This window comes from Ordospora colligata, assembly GCF_000803265.1.
Source record: "Ordospora colligata OC4 chromosome Unknown contig_01, whole genome shotgun sequence".
Taxonomy (NCBI): Eukaryota; Fungi; Microsporidia; family Ordosporidae; genus Ordospora; species Ordospora colligata.
Genome location: NW_014575407.1, coordinates 105,217 through 120,006, shown reverse-complemented (window position 1 = coordinate 120,006; position 14,790 = coordinate 105,217). Strand labels below are relative to the sequence as shown.

General features: G+C 40.4%; 12 protein-coding genes and 1 non-coding gene across 13 annotated transcripts; 8 read left to right on the top strand and 5 right to left on the bottom strand.

Moving 5' to 3' along the window:
* Positions 1-27: 27 nt before the first annotated feature.
* Positions 28-1,233, top strand: M896_011120 (uncharacterized protein; the record flags this gene model as incomplete). Its single annotated transcript, XM_014709014.1, has 1 exon — positions 28-1,233. The coding sequence occupies one exon, from the start codon at positions 28-30 to the stop codon at positions 1,231-1,233; it is 1,206 nt and encodes a 401-aa protein (XP_014564500.1).
* Positions 1,234-1,285: 52 nt separating this feature from the next.
* M896_011110 (large subunit of replication factor C) lies at positions 1,286-2,428 on the bottom strand (the record flags this gene model as incomplete). The annotated part of the gene is made up of 1 exon (XM_014709013.1): positions 1,286-2,428. The coding sequence occupies one exon, from the start codon at positions 2,426-2,428 to the stop codon at positions 1,286-1,288; it is 1,143 nt and encodes a 380-aa protein (XP_014564499.1).
* Positions 2,429-2,478: 50 nt separating this feature from the next.
* M896_011100 (uncharacterized protein) lies at positions 2,479-4,341 on the bottom strand (the record flags this gene model as incomplete). Its single annotated transcript, XM_014709012.1, has 1 exon — positions 2,479-4,341. The coding sequence occupies one exon, from the start codon at positions 4,339-4,341 to the stop codon at positions 2,479-2,481; it is 1,863 nt and encodes a 620-aa protein (XP_014564498.1).
* A 46-nt stretch (positions 4,342-4,387) lies between these two features.
* M896_011090 (chromosome segregation ATPase) lies at positions 4,388-7,393 on the bottom strand (the record flags this gene model as incomplete). Its single annotated transcript, XM_014709011.1, has 1 exon — positions 4,388-7,393. One exon carries the CDS (start codon positions 7,391-7,393, stop codon positions 4,388-4,390), a length of 3,006 nt encoding a protein of 1,001 aa, XP_014564497.1.
* Positions 7,394-7,428: 35 nt separating this feature from the next.
* On the top strand, positions 7,429-8,016 carry M896_011080 (cyclin K-like protein; the record flags this gene model as incomplete). Its single annotated transcript, XM_014709010.1, has 1 exon — positions 7,429-8,016. One exon carries the CDS (start codon positions 7,429-7,431, stop codon positions 8,014-8,016), a length of 588 nt encoding a protein of 195 aa, XP_014564496.1.
* Positions 8,017-8,028: 12 nt separating this feature from the next.
* M896_011070 (uncharacterized protein) lies at positions 8,029-9,138 on the top strand (the record flags this gene model as incomplete). Its single annotated transcript, XM_014709009.1, has 1 exon — positions 8,029-9,138. One exon carries the CDS (start codon positions 8,029-8,031, stop codon positions 9,136-9,138), a length of 1,110 nt encoding a protein of 369 aa, XP_014564495.1.
* Positions 9,139-9,491: 353 nt separating this feature from the next.
* On the top strand, positions 9,492-10,904 carry M896_011060 (S8 serine protease; the record flags this gene model as incomplete). Its single annotated transcript, XM_014709008.1, has 1 exon — positions 9,492-10,904. The coding sequence occupies one exon, from the start codon at positions 9,492-9,494 to the stop codon at positions 10,902-10,904; it is 1,413 nt and encodes a 470-aa protein (XP_014564494.1).
* Positions 10,905-11,035: 131 nt separating this feature from the next.
* Positions 11,036-12,481, bottom strand: M896_011050 (uncharacterized protein; the record flags this gene model as incomplete). Its single annotated transcript, XM_014709007.1, has 1 exon — positions 11,036-12,481. The coding sequence occupies one exon, from the start codon at positions 12,479-12,481 to the stop codon at positions 11,036-11,038; it is 1,446 nt and encodes a 481-aa protein (XP_014564493.1).
* A 65-nt stretch (positions 12,482-12,546) lies between these two features.
* On the top strand, positions 12,547-12,837 carry M896_011040 (cytochrome B5; the record flags this gene model as incomplete). The annotated part of the gene is made up of 1 exon (XM_014709006.1): positions 12,547-12,837. One exon carries the CDS (start codon positions 12,547-12,549, stop codon positions 12,835-12,837), a length of 291 nt encoding a protein of 96 aa, XP_014564492.1.
* Positions 12,838-12,982: 145 nt separating this feature from the next.
* Positions 12,983-13,597, top strand: M896_011030 (uncharacterized protein; the record flags this gene model as incomplete). Its single annotated transcript, XM_014709005.1, has 1 exon — positions 12,983-13,597. One exon carries the CDS (start codon positions 12,983-12,985, stop codon positions 13,595-13,597), a length of 615 nt encoding a protein of 204 aa, XP_014564491.1.
* A 42-nt stretch (positions 13,598-13,639) lies between these two features.
* M896_011020 lies at positions 13,640-13,821 on the top strand. Its single transcript, XR_001377320.1, has one exon. It is a non-coding gene; the product is annotated as a miscellaneous RNA (non-coding RNA).
* A 50-nt stretch (positions 13,822-13,871) lies between these two features.
* M896_011010 (uncharacterized protein) lies at positions 13,872-14,453 on the top strand (the record flags this gene model as incomplete). The annotated part of the gene is made up of 1 exon (XM_014709004.1): positions 13,872-14,453. The coding sequence occupies one exon, from the start codon at positions 13,872-13,874 to the stop codon at positions 14,451-14,453; it is 582 nt and encodes a 193-aa protein (XP_014564490.1).
* A 24-nt stretch (positions 14,454-14,477) lies between these two features.
* Positions 14,478-14,756, bottom strand: M896_011000 (SCF ubiquitin ligase and anaphase-promoting complex protein; the record flags this gene model as incomplete). Its single annotated transcript, XM_014709003.1, has 1 exon — positions 14,478-14,756. One exon carries the CDS (start codon positions 14,754-14,756, stop codon positions 14,478-14,480), a length of 279 nt encoding a protein of 92 aa, XP_014564489.1.
* Positions 14,757-14,790: the final 34 nt, after the last annotated feature.

The window sequence follows — 14,790 nt, the reverse complement described above, 5'->3', positions numbered from 1 at the left end:
TTTTTGTTGTTGGGTTACTTTTGGAAGATGATTGAATGGATTGTGGAAAACAGTCTTGGTATGCTTCCAGTCGTGATGGAAAGGCATATGCATCAATATCTATCTCAATCTATCAGTTACTCAGGTAATACATCTGCTCTGCATCGCAATTGCCAGAATGAATGCTCAGTCACGTACATCCAAGCAATATATGCAAAGAGCAGCGTTATACATCCTGCATCTAAATTCATTGTCAGAGGATATCAATGGAACCGTGGCATTACAACCAGGATATGCTTTGAAACAGCACTCTCACATAATCAGATATATTCTACTTTAGACACAAATGCATCCAAAATCACACACTTTACATGTTTTGATACAACAGTGATCTATATGCTCATGGTTACTCCAGAAGCGCCACTTAGAACATTCTACTGCTGCTTTAATGGCTGTAATCTACTAAAAAGCCAGCACATCAGAATATACGAGCTTGTGCTATTTCAAGACACATATTTATACCAACTCGAAGACTGCACTTCATACGAGTTCGTTATGAAACACATAAACACTAAAAGTAGGCATAGCTCACAGCGCAACATCCATTACAACTGGACTGGCATAAATGCTCAAGATCACATCAAACCTGAAGAATGCATCGTCCAATCATCCTTGGATGGACTTAAATACACAGTTCATGGATGTTGTTGTGTATTTTGCTTCAAAAGGTTCCAAAACATTGCATCGTTGGCATTTCACATAAATCACATCCATTCAGGTTACCAATGCGCCATCGATAACGAATCATCCGTACTCACAAAAACAATAGTGCACATCACAGAAGAATCTAATGTGCAAGTTCAAAATACTAAACTTCACAAAAACATCTTTTATGTCTCTAAAAACTACAAACGATACAGAAAGCAGTGGAAGCAGAGCATAGACTTGGATACATTAAAAAATATCTCCAGCAATATATGTGAACACAGTCAATCTACACTCAGTCATCTGCTCTGCAAGAATATCAACCTTACTCAAAATCAAGACTTAAATAATTTGATGACAAAATGGAACACACTCAGGATACATCAGAACGCAATCATACAGGACATGGAGTTCATGATCAACCACGAAAAGGATAATCCAGAAATAATCAACTTCTTAATTGCCTTGTATCATAAATCTATCATAAACCCTGATGAACTAGTAAGACTATTATATCTTTTATTTCAGAATAAATCAAGTATTCAATGATAATCTACAAACTTCTGATATACCTTAAAAAACACCAACTCCATTCAATTAATTAGCATTCCATTAGCTCACGCACGCTGATGTCTCGTTTTACAGCAGATGAGCTTCCGCTTTTGTAACGGAATCTAAACTTTCCATTCTGCTCGCTTTTATTCACTTCAATTACTTCATCATCTCTAATATTCAGGTCCTTTACATCGTACATCTTTGCTATTGCTTTGATGTGCAGCATCCTTCTACCACTTAGGTTGTTTGATTCATATCTGCTAAGATACGGAATAACCATCTCATCAATAACGCTCGGTTTGGGGTCTTTGCACCATTCAGACTTTACTATCTCTACATTCCTATTGCTGCATCTTGCATATCCAGGTATACATATATGTCTTAAACTCTCATGAAGGACATCTATAGCAGACAAATCATCACAAATATCTGCAATTACGCCAAGAACACTTGTGTTATACGGATACGAGCTGTGGCACACTCCCATCAAGCATTCAGAATAACTCTCTTCATGATCTTGCCATCTCAATCTTCCAGATAACACAATCTGTGCAATCTTATACGGATGCAAGCACATCCTCTTCTTAATGCTCATATAGCTTGTCTTTCCCAATCTCTTCACTCCGCATACCTGTAAATGGTTTATTATTGCTCGCAAATCTGCTCCAATGTCTTCCATAATCATTTCAAAAACACAATGATCAATCAGAATACCTTCTCCAACACAAACCTTCTCAATCGCCTTCTTAACCTCATCAATCCCAGGTCTCTTTACATTCACTGTGTAAACCCCTTTCAGGCACACATCATTAGATATCACAATTATTGGATGCGAAGCACTCACCATCGAAACAAGCTTTTTTAAACCCTCAGCAACATTAGAATCCGCATCCTCTACTAAAATAAGATTCTTCTTGCCATTGATCGTTCCACTCATTCCCAACGCCTTGTCAATCCATTCCATATTTGTTCCTGCATTCAATTCAACAATATTCAGTCCAAAAATATTTGCAAGCACATAAGCAAGAGATGTCTTGCCTGTCCCAGAAGGTCCACACAATAAAAGCATCCTTCCATGCTTCGGATATTCCCTAATCCACTCCAATGCTTTGTGGTGCACATCATCACTAAAAACCAAGTCTGTATACCTTTTTGGCCTGTACTTCTCTATCCATGGTATGTTATCCATAAGGGCCTTGTACATCCTAATTGCTCTATTCTAGTTACTCAAGCACACTTCTATTGTCCTGTATTCTTCAGGCAAATTGTCCTTGTAGGAAGCATGTATTCAATTTCAAGCCCTTGCATCGCCCTATTCAGAAACGACAGAAATCTTGTCTTTCGCTTTAGATACAGCTCAAAGTTCTGCCAACTACTTCTATACTGCATATATACCTTCATATGAAGTTTTGAAGAGTCCTCAATACACTCATGATTCAACATCGTATACTCTGTATAATCCTCTGGATGGCTCTTCACAAAGTCATCTATAAGCTCTTTCAGCCTTACAAGCTTCTTCTGATTCGTTCTACTGTTGATCTGGATCTTGTGAGACTCGGCCATGATCCCACTCCTCCGTAGATTCCGAATCGCTTTCTGAGCCAAAACCGTGTTCAGTATCGTTATATACGTTCCATCCCACCTGTAGAACACTGTTGAAAACACATTCAGCTCAGACACCACAAGATTCTCCTCAACATTATCCATCGTCACAAACACTCGATCTCCAATGTCATACGGATGAATGAAAAACAGAAAAATAATGCTGCTTATCACGCTCGATGAAAAAGAGTTCGAAATAAACTGTGTTCCAAAAAATGCAGATATCACTCCAATCGTTGTTATTCCCTCTCCTCCTGCCTTGATATAAAGCATAGTCGCCAAAAGCACGCCTATCATCAATTTGAATGCAAACGAAACCTTGTCGACTGCCGAGTTCATGTGCTCAAGGTTCTCTCTCAGAATGTGTCTTTCTTTATAGCTCTTCTCAATAAACTCTGTAAGACTTCCCCTGCTGAATCTGTACTCCTCATCAACTCCTATCTCCTTCATTAAAAACCTGAATATCTCAGGCTTCTGGAAATACAGCGATAGCTCAGACATCGGCCCAAGCCTTCCATCCCTGCCAAGCATTCTGCTTGCCTTGCTGTTTGCTCTGCTTCTCAGCCTTTGTGATACCTGCATCATATTTCCTCGTATAACACTCGATCGACGCATCAGCCTTTGGAACTCTTTCAGAATCACCCTTTTTCTAGGGAGTCCAAGATCATCCGCATGCTCGTTGCATTCATAAAGATCCTCAAGATACTCATTTATAGAGCTAATCGCATCGCTTTTGTGTGCCATCTCTTCAGATACACCAACTCTGGGCTTATTTGGCCTTTGATGCTTGCCATCCATGCCTGCAAGCAGACTTATGAATGCATCCTCAAGCAATACCCGTCGTATCCTTCTTATATACACCGAATAATTGAAGTTCATCGATATTGCCCTGTGGAATATCCTTACTCCCCCAAGCATCACCGTAGCAACAAGAAAACAGTTAAACAGGTCACCAAAGAACAGATCAAGTCCCTGTGTGTTGTTCATACAGTAATCCTTGTCCCTCAGAAACACCACTGCAATCCCAGTGATAAAAATAATGCCTGCTGAAATATGCTCAGAAACCTCATTTGTGTAATAAAAGAACGTATTCAGACTATTCGATTGTTTCAGCCCTGCAAAGCTTATCTTGAATATCAAAAAGTTCAATGCAATAAACAGAAAAACACCTCCAGAACATACAAAAAAAAAGTTACTCAGGCTCATCATAAACACTCTGTCCAGCCTGTCCTTCATGCTCACTTCAATCGTCCATGTGCAAAATCCAATAAGCAGTAAAGCAACACCTCCTAAGAAAATCCACCCAGACCTCTGCTGTAATGTGCCTGCCGCACTGTTCTTCAGTCTCTCAAAAGAGCTCGACGCCTCGGCCATTCCCTCGCTTCCATATCCGTAATCATTTCCTCCATCCTCCGTAGATGTATCAGACTCATGGGTGTAGTTATGGCTATCGCTGTCTTCAAGATCAATTCTTGCACTGTTCTTTATCATTCCATCCATGAGGGTGCACTATAACAAACATACAATCAACAAAACATTTATTTCCTCACTTGATCTTGCATATCCTCGACTTCCCGTCATGCATAAACACCTTAAATATGCTATTTGCATTATCAAACATTCCATTCTTCAAGGACACAACCAGAAATTGTGCATTTCCAAACTCATTCCTTATTATCTCTCCAATGCTCTGTGTGTGGCTGAGGTCCAACGCAGAGTCTATCTCATCAAACACATAGAATGGTGACGGTCGGTACGTAAGCATAGAAAATATCAGACTCAGTGCCACAAGTGACCTTTGCCCTCCACTCAACTCCTCCAAACACTCCTTCCAGCTGCCAACCTTTACCCTCAACACATACTCTCCTGCCTCCTCATCAATCCTTGCATCTGAATCAGGTATAAAATACCTAAGAAACTTCCCAAGTCGTCCATTAATGTGCTTAAATGCTTTTCGTCTTTCACTCAATCCAAGATCATCAAGTCTCATCACACTCTGATTAATCGCTAGTTTGTCTTTCTCCAGCTTGTGTATCTTATCTTGCAGATCCTCAACCATCAGTTCATTACGCTCCAACAAATCAAAGTTGGCAGGATCCATTGTGCTTCGCTTCACTCCTCCAAGCTTCATCAACTGCTCTTCAATCAGTAACTTCTTCTCCACAATCATTTGTCTCTCTTTTTCACTCATCCTAACCCTCCGTATACAGAAGTACCTTTCATCAAGCCTCAATTGCATTATAACATCCTTCAATCTATTTCCAATAGCTACGCTTTTATCAAAGACATCCCACTCAGTACATGCTTCCTTCATCCTCTTCTCCAGTTCTCCATATACCTTCATTATCTTGTTCTTTATCCTTCCTATTTCTGTTTTCAGTCCCCTATTCATTTCCTCCAATTTTTCTATCTCGTCATCATTCATACTCTTCATACTCATCTTCTCTTCATATCCTTCAACTATTTTCTGATACTCACATATCTTCTGCTCACACATCCTCATCTCCTCATCATTCTTCTTTTTCATCTCCTCAAGCACTTTTATCTCCTCTTTTAACTCTCTTCTACGATCATTCATTCTCTTAATCTCATTCATCTCTCTTTTGGCTGTAATCATGTTTTCTCTCACAACCTTTAGTTCGTTTCTAATATCAATCTTCTCCCCATATACATCAGATATCACACTCATCCTAGCATCAATCTTCCTCTTCTCCTCTGCAAGCACTTTTCTTCGTGCATCTACTTCCTTCATTCTCAGCATCTCCTCATACTCGCCTCTAAGCTCATCAAATTTAATCTTGTTCATTGTTAACCTCTCAACCTCTCTCCCAATCGCCTCAATCTCTTTCCTGCGCACTACTTCCACTCGCACTACATTTTTTCCTCCACTCAACATCCCCCGCGGATCATACACCGTTCCATCAACAGTTATACACATCACCTTATTCTCAAAACACATCTTCTTTGCTACTTCCTTATCTTCAAATACAAAAAAGCCGCCAAATACAAACTCAATTGCCTTGCGAACACTTCCATCAAATCGCAGCAGATCAACCGCCCATATTCCTTTCTCCATCCTAATCGCCTTCTCCACCCCTTCGTCATTCCTATTCACTCGGATCTTCGAAAGCGGTATCACACTAACACTTCTGTCCGCTCCATTCAGCACAATCCCTCCAACCTTCTCATCACTCGTTATAACATACTTCCCTCTCCCTCCCATTGCCACGCATATCGCCTCAAAATATTTCATGTCGCATATCTCAAAATTCTCATCTACTGTTCCAAAAACACCCTCAATAAATGGATAATTAATACGAGATTTCATAACATACAACTTCTTGCGCATCCTTTCTAATTCATCCTCATCAACCCTTAACCTTTCAATTTCCTCTAATTTATCCTGCCAAAAACACGCATCTCCCATCAAACCCAACTCAACATCAATCTTAGATCTCATATGCCTTAGGTTTGCAAGTTCCTCTGCCTTACTTACTACATCATTCAATCCAGCATCAGCATCTCCAAGGCTCTCAACTAACACATTTTCTCTTGCAATCAGTTCATTCATGTCATATTTTGCATTCGCCTCTTTCATCACTGCAAGTTCTTGCTCCTTCTTAATCACCATTTCTTCAACTCTTTTGGACCTCATCTCTTCAATCTTCAGCTTTTCTTCATCCATGGCCGTCTTGGCCCACATTACATCCCCTTCTTCATCCACTCTTCTCATATTCTCAATCATCTCCTCATTCTGTTCAACACGTTCAAATTCATCACTATATTTGTCCATATATTCAATTAACCCTCTAACTGCACACTCTGCATCACACATACACATCAAGTAGCACACCTCATTCAAGTCATCCATCAGGCGCTTCTTCCTCTCATCAATATCCCTACTTTCAACATACCTTGTGCGCTCTTCACGCAGCTTGCCATAAAATGGTGAAATCCTTCTTTGCAGCATTTCGCTGACCTCTCTCAGCTTCTCCTCTTTCTTTGCAATCGCTTGCATAGCTTTTTCCTTCTCGTTCTCATAACACCTTGTTCCTGCTGCCTCACCCACAAGATTCTTCAGATCTTCACTCCTCATACTCAGGATCCGTGTTATGTGCCCCTGCATCACCACAGACGACAACATCCCTCGCGACTGCAGCCCCATCGACATGCAGAACTTTCCCAATGCAGACTGCGTGCACACATGACCATTCAAATAATGCTTCGTCCGTCCATCTGCATCAATCGCTCGTGAAACACGGATCTCATCACAATGTTCATATCCCAATGGACTTCGACTTTTTTCCTTGTTACAAAACACAACATCCACCCTGCACTCGCTCCTGTGCACATTCACAAGCTCCTTCAGGCTGTCTGCACGCAGTGCCCTGGCAGTCTCAAGCCCAAGTGCAAACAAAACCCCATCAAGCACATTAGACTTTCCAGATCCATTCATTCCGGTTATTGCATTGAACGAGCAGTCAATCCCTGCAACCACCGTCCTCTCCTCATAACACTTGAACCCATCAAGAATTATTTCCTTGATGAACATCGGGGATGCATAAAAAAATCAATCAAATCCCCGTGATGGAGACTGTGTTTAGGAATGATCTTGGAGAGGGAAACAAAATAGTCCTGGATGTTTCCCAGATGCTCTGCATTTCATACAGATCAAGAATAATGGCACAAATTGTATTCCAGAAGGTTTATCCAAAGTTTTTCAAGAAGGAAGGCCACACAATTGTTGCGATTGCAAGTGTCTATCTGTCTGCAAAGATAAATGAAGCACTTGTGAAGCCAGATGTGCTATTTGAGATGCTTTCAAGAAGCATGCCAACAGGAGCAGCATTGACCAGAGAAAAGCTTGTAAATGTTGAGTGCAAGATAATCGAGATGATTGAATTCCAATTCAATGTATATCCAGCACAGCTATTTTTGATAAGAATTGGAAAGACTCTGGGAATCGATGTTTCTCGTAAGCTTCTAGTACTTGATGAGATACACGGAGACAGCAGGGCAAACTTCATCAAGTACTTTGATGGAATGTATGATCCTGAGATTGTTGCATTGAGTGTGCTTAGTGATGACGAGATACGGCTTTTTGAGTGCTACTTCAGTGCAATAATTGACAGGGGATTGATTGAAGAGGTGCGATCGATCATGAGTAAGAAGTGAAGACACATACCCATGCATTTTTTTGGTAAGAAGGAGGATGCGATGGCATATTTGAGGACGAGGTTTGTTAATGCGCATGATGTGAATAAGATTATGGTTGAGCATCAAATCTCGTTGAAAAGAGGAGAGTATACATCGTATGAAGCAAAGAAGATCGATGATGCAATCAAGGCTTTTCTTAGAGAGAATGGCTTTGAGATGAGGAATCTGCATGGGTTTTTTCTTGAGGAGGAGCCTGAGTTTCCAATAAAGAAGCTCTTGCTTGCTGTTACTGAGGTGCTTGGCAACAGGGCAATGAATTCAATATGGATATATGTGTCTTACCACTATCATCCGTATGTGGATGCAAAGTGGGAGCCTGAGAACGAGATTCAGCTGCTCAATCTTGTACGATCACTTGGATTCAGATGGAAGGAAATATGTGGGATAATGAACAAGAGCTCGAGGAAGTGCATAAAGAACTACTACCGGATCATGGGATATGAGTACTTAAGCAGTGCATCGTTCAAGATTGATGAGGAAAACATTCCCACGACTGAAAGCGAATGGGATGAGATGTGTGGCAAGTTAAGAACGAATAGGAAAAGGCTGTCTCATCTGATAAATGGATACATATCGCGCAGGCTAATTGTGCCGTTATGGAATGAATATAACAACATGGTTCTGATGGGATATGCGCTTGTTTATAATCATTTCTGCTCTATGGAGATAAGACTTGCAGAGCTTCTTGGGATGATCAATAATAGATGCTTGGAAGGAATGAGTAATGCAGATATGTGTAGAGAAGACATTTCAAAGCAAGTAGATGGATATTTACCAAATACAAGCAAGTATGTGCTTGATGTTGTGATTGATGTTGAGGATGTGTTTTGGAGAAGTATCAAGATATTTATGAGGTTGCCATCGCTGCATTTGAGATGCAGATTTATTCAGATAATGAAGATACATGGAATAAGGACGTTTAGCGATCTGTTTGGTGTTTTTAAGACACTTGCTGTTGATTGCTATTTGTACAAGATCAAGGACATGCTTAAGGAGGAAGTCGGCAGAATTATGAGTCAGAAGGGGCAGGGGAAATGCATGATAATGAATAACGACGAGATGGAGCATGACAATAAATGATGATGAAATAATGCATGAATGATGAGATACGATAAGATTGAATAATACATGAATTATGAAATTAAATGAGATGAAATATGACTGAAAGATGGAAGTCAGAAAGGGACAGAGGAAATGATACATAACTGATGAAATAAAATGATGCATGAATTATAAGGTAAAATGAAATGATGCATGGTAGTGAATGATAAGATAAATGAAGAATGATAACTGATAAGATTTATGATCGTTGATGTGATTGTGAATGAATCTGGAGTTATGTGATGCTTTGCTATGTTGAGTTGTATGACATCTGTGAAAATGTCTTCAAAACACGGTTTTATGCATGAAATAAATAATAATAAACAGTACAGATGATGATTCTTATTACGGTGTTGGTTGGGATTTGTATAGCAAAAGACATATACATTGTGTTCTTTGATCAAGACCCGCACATGGACAAGGTTAGTGCAGCTGGGATTTATGCGGAAAGTATGCTTGGAATCCAGAGTCTACTGGGGGATGATGAAAGCATTGATACGAAGATGGTGAATGGATTTGTAGCGCAGATGAACGAATCTACTGCAGAAAAGGTGAAAATGTATCCAGGAGTCAAGATGGTTGTCAGAGATAGCGCAGTTGGTATTAGTGAACTTAAGGTTTCTGAGGAGCCTGATGATGCAGAACCAAAGGAGCAAATCATGACACAGCGCCATGCACCCTGGGGATTGATTAGGATTGGAGGAGGAACGTCTTTGGCCAATGGAAGCTTCTACTACCCTGCGAATTCAGGCAGAAAGGTGGATGTATATGTCCTTGACACGGGTGTTGAGACAAATCATCCAGAGTTTGAGGATAGAGCAAGATGGGGATCTAACTTTGTGCCTGAGTCTCCTGATGAAGACGAGCATGGCCATGGAACACACTGTGCAGGCATTATAGCGGGAAATAACTTTGGAATAGCAAAGAAGGCAAATATAATTGGAGTTAAGGTTCTAGATAAGAATGGGTTTGGAATGACTTCCAGGCTACTCCAAGGAGTAGATTTTGTGATCAGAGAGCATGAGAAGAAGAAGGATGATGTTTACAGACAATTGGCAGATCAGTATCTTGAATCCACAGAATCTGATGATTCTGGAATCATGGACATAGACTTTTCAGAAAGTGTTTCGGACCTCAGGAGCATTAAGGTTCCAAAACCATCTTTGAGCCAGCTAATAGACATGGCATCGAATGAATCACTGGTGCCAAAGACAGTGGTCAACCTGAGTGTTGGAGGATCAAGGAATGCAGCATTGAACTTTGCAGTTGAGTATGCATCAAAGCTTGGCATACATTTCTCAACAGCTGCAGGAAACGAGCACGAGGATGCATGTGAATTTTCACCAGGATCTTCTAAGGCAAGTATCACTACCGGTGCATCCACATTCAGAGACACTGTTGCATTCTTCAGCAATTTTGGAAAATGTGTAAATATCTTTGCGCCAGGTGTTGACATCCTGAGCTCTTGGATCGGTGGCAAACAAAAGATTGCATCAGGTACATCTATGGCCACTCCACACACAACAGGAGCAATGGCTACATACTTGACATACTACAACTATACTCCACATGCCCTGAAGCAACATCTCATGAGAGATGCGCACAATGTAATAGACAGCACTGTTGAGGATGAATACATACCTCCAGTGTCAGGATCACTCCATCTACCTTCATTCCTGAGTCCAAAGAAGAAGCTGCCGATGCTATCGATTGTGAACCTACTCAGGAGAATCAGCAAGCAATAACTCAAGTGATAATACAGATACTTCCAAAGCAAATAAAAGCTTTATTCAACAAAATGCCGTTATTTTATGCATCATATTTATTAGTATGTTCATGCTTCTTTATCATATATGCTATTAATGATACAGAGGTACTATCCCTTGACCACCAGACAAGGCTTTAGGCGGCAAACCATTTGTGTGAGTCCAACTCTATCGCTTATCTCAACAACCCTGTTTACATCCTTGTAAGATTCTGGAGCTTCTTCAGCTATTCCCGCCTTATTTGGACATCGAAACACTATATTCTGTGTTCTTAGTGTAGAGCATACATCTTCATATGTGAATGTCTTCTTGGAAGTGTTTCTTGCCAGTAGTCTTCCTGCACCATGGCATGTGGATCCAAAGCTCAGTTTCATGGCCTTTTCTGCACCGCACAGTATGTAACTGAATGTGCCCATTGATCCTCCTACCATTACTGGCTGTCCTATCTCCCTATACTTCCATGGGATGTCTCTGTGGTATGGCGGAAATGCTCTGGATGCGCCTTTCCTGTGCACAAGTACATCGAACTCCTTGCCTTCCACTATATGTGTCTCTTCCTTTGCAATGTTGTGACATACGTCATACACTAGCTCAAGTCTAACCTTTGGAAATATTTTTTCAAATGCTTTTCTTGCCTTTTCAGTTATGCTTGCACGGTTTGCAAATGCAAAGTTTGCTGCACTTCTCATGGCTGCCAGATAGTCTTGTGCCTCCTTCGACTCATACTGTGAACACATCATTGAATCTGTTGTACCGTTCTTTGCAGCCATCTTCATCAATGCATCATGACACACTCCATGACCAACGCCTCTGCTTCCTGAATGTATCATAACCACAACCTGATTCTTACTCAGTCCCAAAATCTCTGCCTTGTCTTCATCATACACCTCATCAACGTATTGGACTTCAAGGTAATGATTGCCTGAACCAAGTGATCCAAACTGGTTTAAACCGCGACCCTTGGCCTTCTGGCACACAAGAGAACTGCTTCCTGACATGTGTCCGTTGCTTTCGCAGTACTCAACGTCTTCATCAGATATCATCTTTGACTTAAGCAGATGATCTAATCCATTATCAAGGATTGAGTTGAGTTCATAAAGACTTATACTGGATCGCTTGTCTCCACCTATGCCGGTTGGCAATGCATTATAAAGCTCATCAGCAAGTCTATCTGCATGCTCACTGAATTCTTTCAGGTCTATATTAGTTCTCAACGCTCTTACACCACAGTTGATGTCGTACCCAACACCACCAGGACTCACCATTGATTCAGGATTGTTTATGTCGAATGCTGCAACAGATCCAATTGGAAAGCCATATCCTGTATGTATGTCAGGAAGACCCACGACGTTTCCTACAAGGCCTGGTAATGAGCACATATGAGCCATCTGCTTGATTGAAGATAACTCATCGCCTCTGGTTAATTCATCAAAGAGTGGAATGCGCAGCTTTTCATCCACATATATTATTGCATTTGTTTTCATGCGGCTATCGAATGCAGCTTTTATTGTGATGCTTGACTCCTCTTGCTCGATGTTAATCAGATTACTGTCCATGAGGGTCTGAGATGAATGAGAACGATTAGAGAATGATATCAGATTTGAAGAAGCCCTAAAGTTTGATGAGACTGGTCAAATGGGCCAGTGAGAGAAAGAGACGGGACTTTCTTGGTGCATTTACAATGGATCGGATTGCAATGCATAACAAGAGCGATGATTGCTGGATGGTGATGGAAGGGATTGTGTATGATGTTACGGAGTTTATTGCAGTGCATCCCGGTGGAGCAAGAACAATGATGAAATACGCAGGGAAGGACTGCACACAAGCATTTAACAAAGCGCATGCATATGTAAACATAAGGGAACTACTTGAAAACGACATTGTTGGAGTATTGGTTACACACAATAATTGAAATATTAATGATGTGTTTGTTAAGTGATTGAGAAGATTTGTATGAGGACATTCACATAGAAAGATCAGTACAACAGTGAATGGGAGTGATGATGATTGATTTGGAGTAAACAATGTGATACAAATAGTTACTTTACCCACACTGAATGCTTGAATTTGTCAAAGAAGGCAGTGTGATACATTCTGAGCCGCTACAGAGTATTGACTCATTGACGCTGGAGAGTTATGAGGAGTTAGCACGTGAGAGCAAGAACATGCTGCTGTGTATTTTAATGTGTGGAGTCAGAAAGCATGTTTACTTAGCAAGAAGTATTGTAACAATGAGGTATTTTGTAGCGAATGGGATCCGTGTGTATAAGCTACGGGACCCACTTACCAGAGTTGAGGTTGATGAGATTTTGTATTTTGAGGTTGATGAGAATCCACTGTATCTAAGACGTGATAATGCATCGATTTTGAATACAATATGGAATGGTGATGTGCATAATGAGACGATTGATGAAAATTGCAGTGTGCTTGACTCGAGCATTGAATCTGTGACAGTTAAGGCAGTGTATATTGGAAATGAAGTTGATTTATTGTGTAACAAGGAGATGCAGAAGAAAGTCCTGGGGATTTCTGTGAAGAATTATGTTCAAAGAAGTGTGTTGTATAAGATTGCGAAGACCTGCATGATTTTTTCGTTGATGTTTGTTTTACTGATGTGTTTTTTTTATGCAATGATGATGATTATTGTAAGGTTTGGAGGGATGAAGAAATAAATAATAAGCTTGATGAAAGGATAATAAATGATGTGGAGAGATGTGTTGCAAAAGTCTAATGATGAGCACTTGCAGATGAAAGGAGGCTGTTCTAACATCTAATGATGTCTAACCTTATTTTTGAATTCTTTGATATGCGTTGAACAATGAGCCTCTGATGTACCACGCTTTCGAGTTAAAGGTTTGCCCTTGTTGTGAGTACGTATTCTGCAAGCTGAAGATTTTTGCTGGGATGTAGCGTGGGATAGTAAAGACTGGAGGAAGCAGCCCTTGGATGGATGAGTCTGTGGAGATTGAAGGGGTGTTTGATGAAAGGGTGTGCGTGGAAAGAAAAGTGTTATCCAATGTGATGAATAAACAGGGAATAGGAGTGAAAAATGAAGAGAATGGGATGAAAGAGCAAAGTAAGGTTGTTTTTAAGGATTATGAGAATATGAATAGGAGTGGAAATGTAAAGGAAGGAGAATGTGTAAAAGAGAAGTTTAGTGTAAGGAATGAGATGGATGCAAAGTCTGAGATGCTCTTAAAGATTGGGGCTGAGTTTGAAGAGCTAAAGGAGGTACACAGAAAGGCATTGAAAGCAAGAGAGAAGTTAATGAGAAGGATGCAGAGAGATCTTGAAATGTTTAAGAAACAGATGGAGGCAGAGAAGATTAAGGAGATGAATGAGTTCAGGAAGCGTTGTGAGGATGATTTTTTTGAAAGACGAAGAAAGTATAAAGAGAGATGTAGAAAGAGTGTTTGTGAATATAAGGCAAGTGTTGATGAGATGGTGAAGATATTGATGGCTGATATGGCAAACAGATGCAATGATATGGTTAAGGGGGTGTATAGGAAAAGTGCAGGTAATGGATAATAAAGATAATAAAGTTCTATTGATTTATTTGTGTTCGGGATCGTAGTAGACCCATTTCTTTGTGTCGAGTGGACAAACGTTTTTTGAGCTTAGCCATCTTGCGATGCAGTGAGTGTGGAATGCATGATTGCAAACACCCCATGATACTTTGCACTCTTCGTTAGTTACGGTGCTATTCTGGCATTCCACACATGTGTCCATGATGTGGTTTCTGCAGATTGCACATGTATCTACTTTCATGTCAAGTGACCAAAGAGCAACAAGGTTCCACTTCTTGAGCTTTATGATGTTCTTGTTTTGCATGTGGGCATTGTGTATTTGAATATTTTGGAAGCCC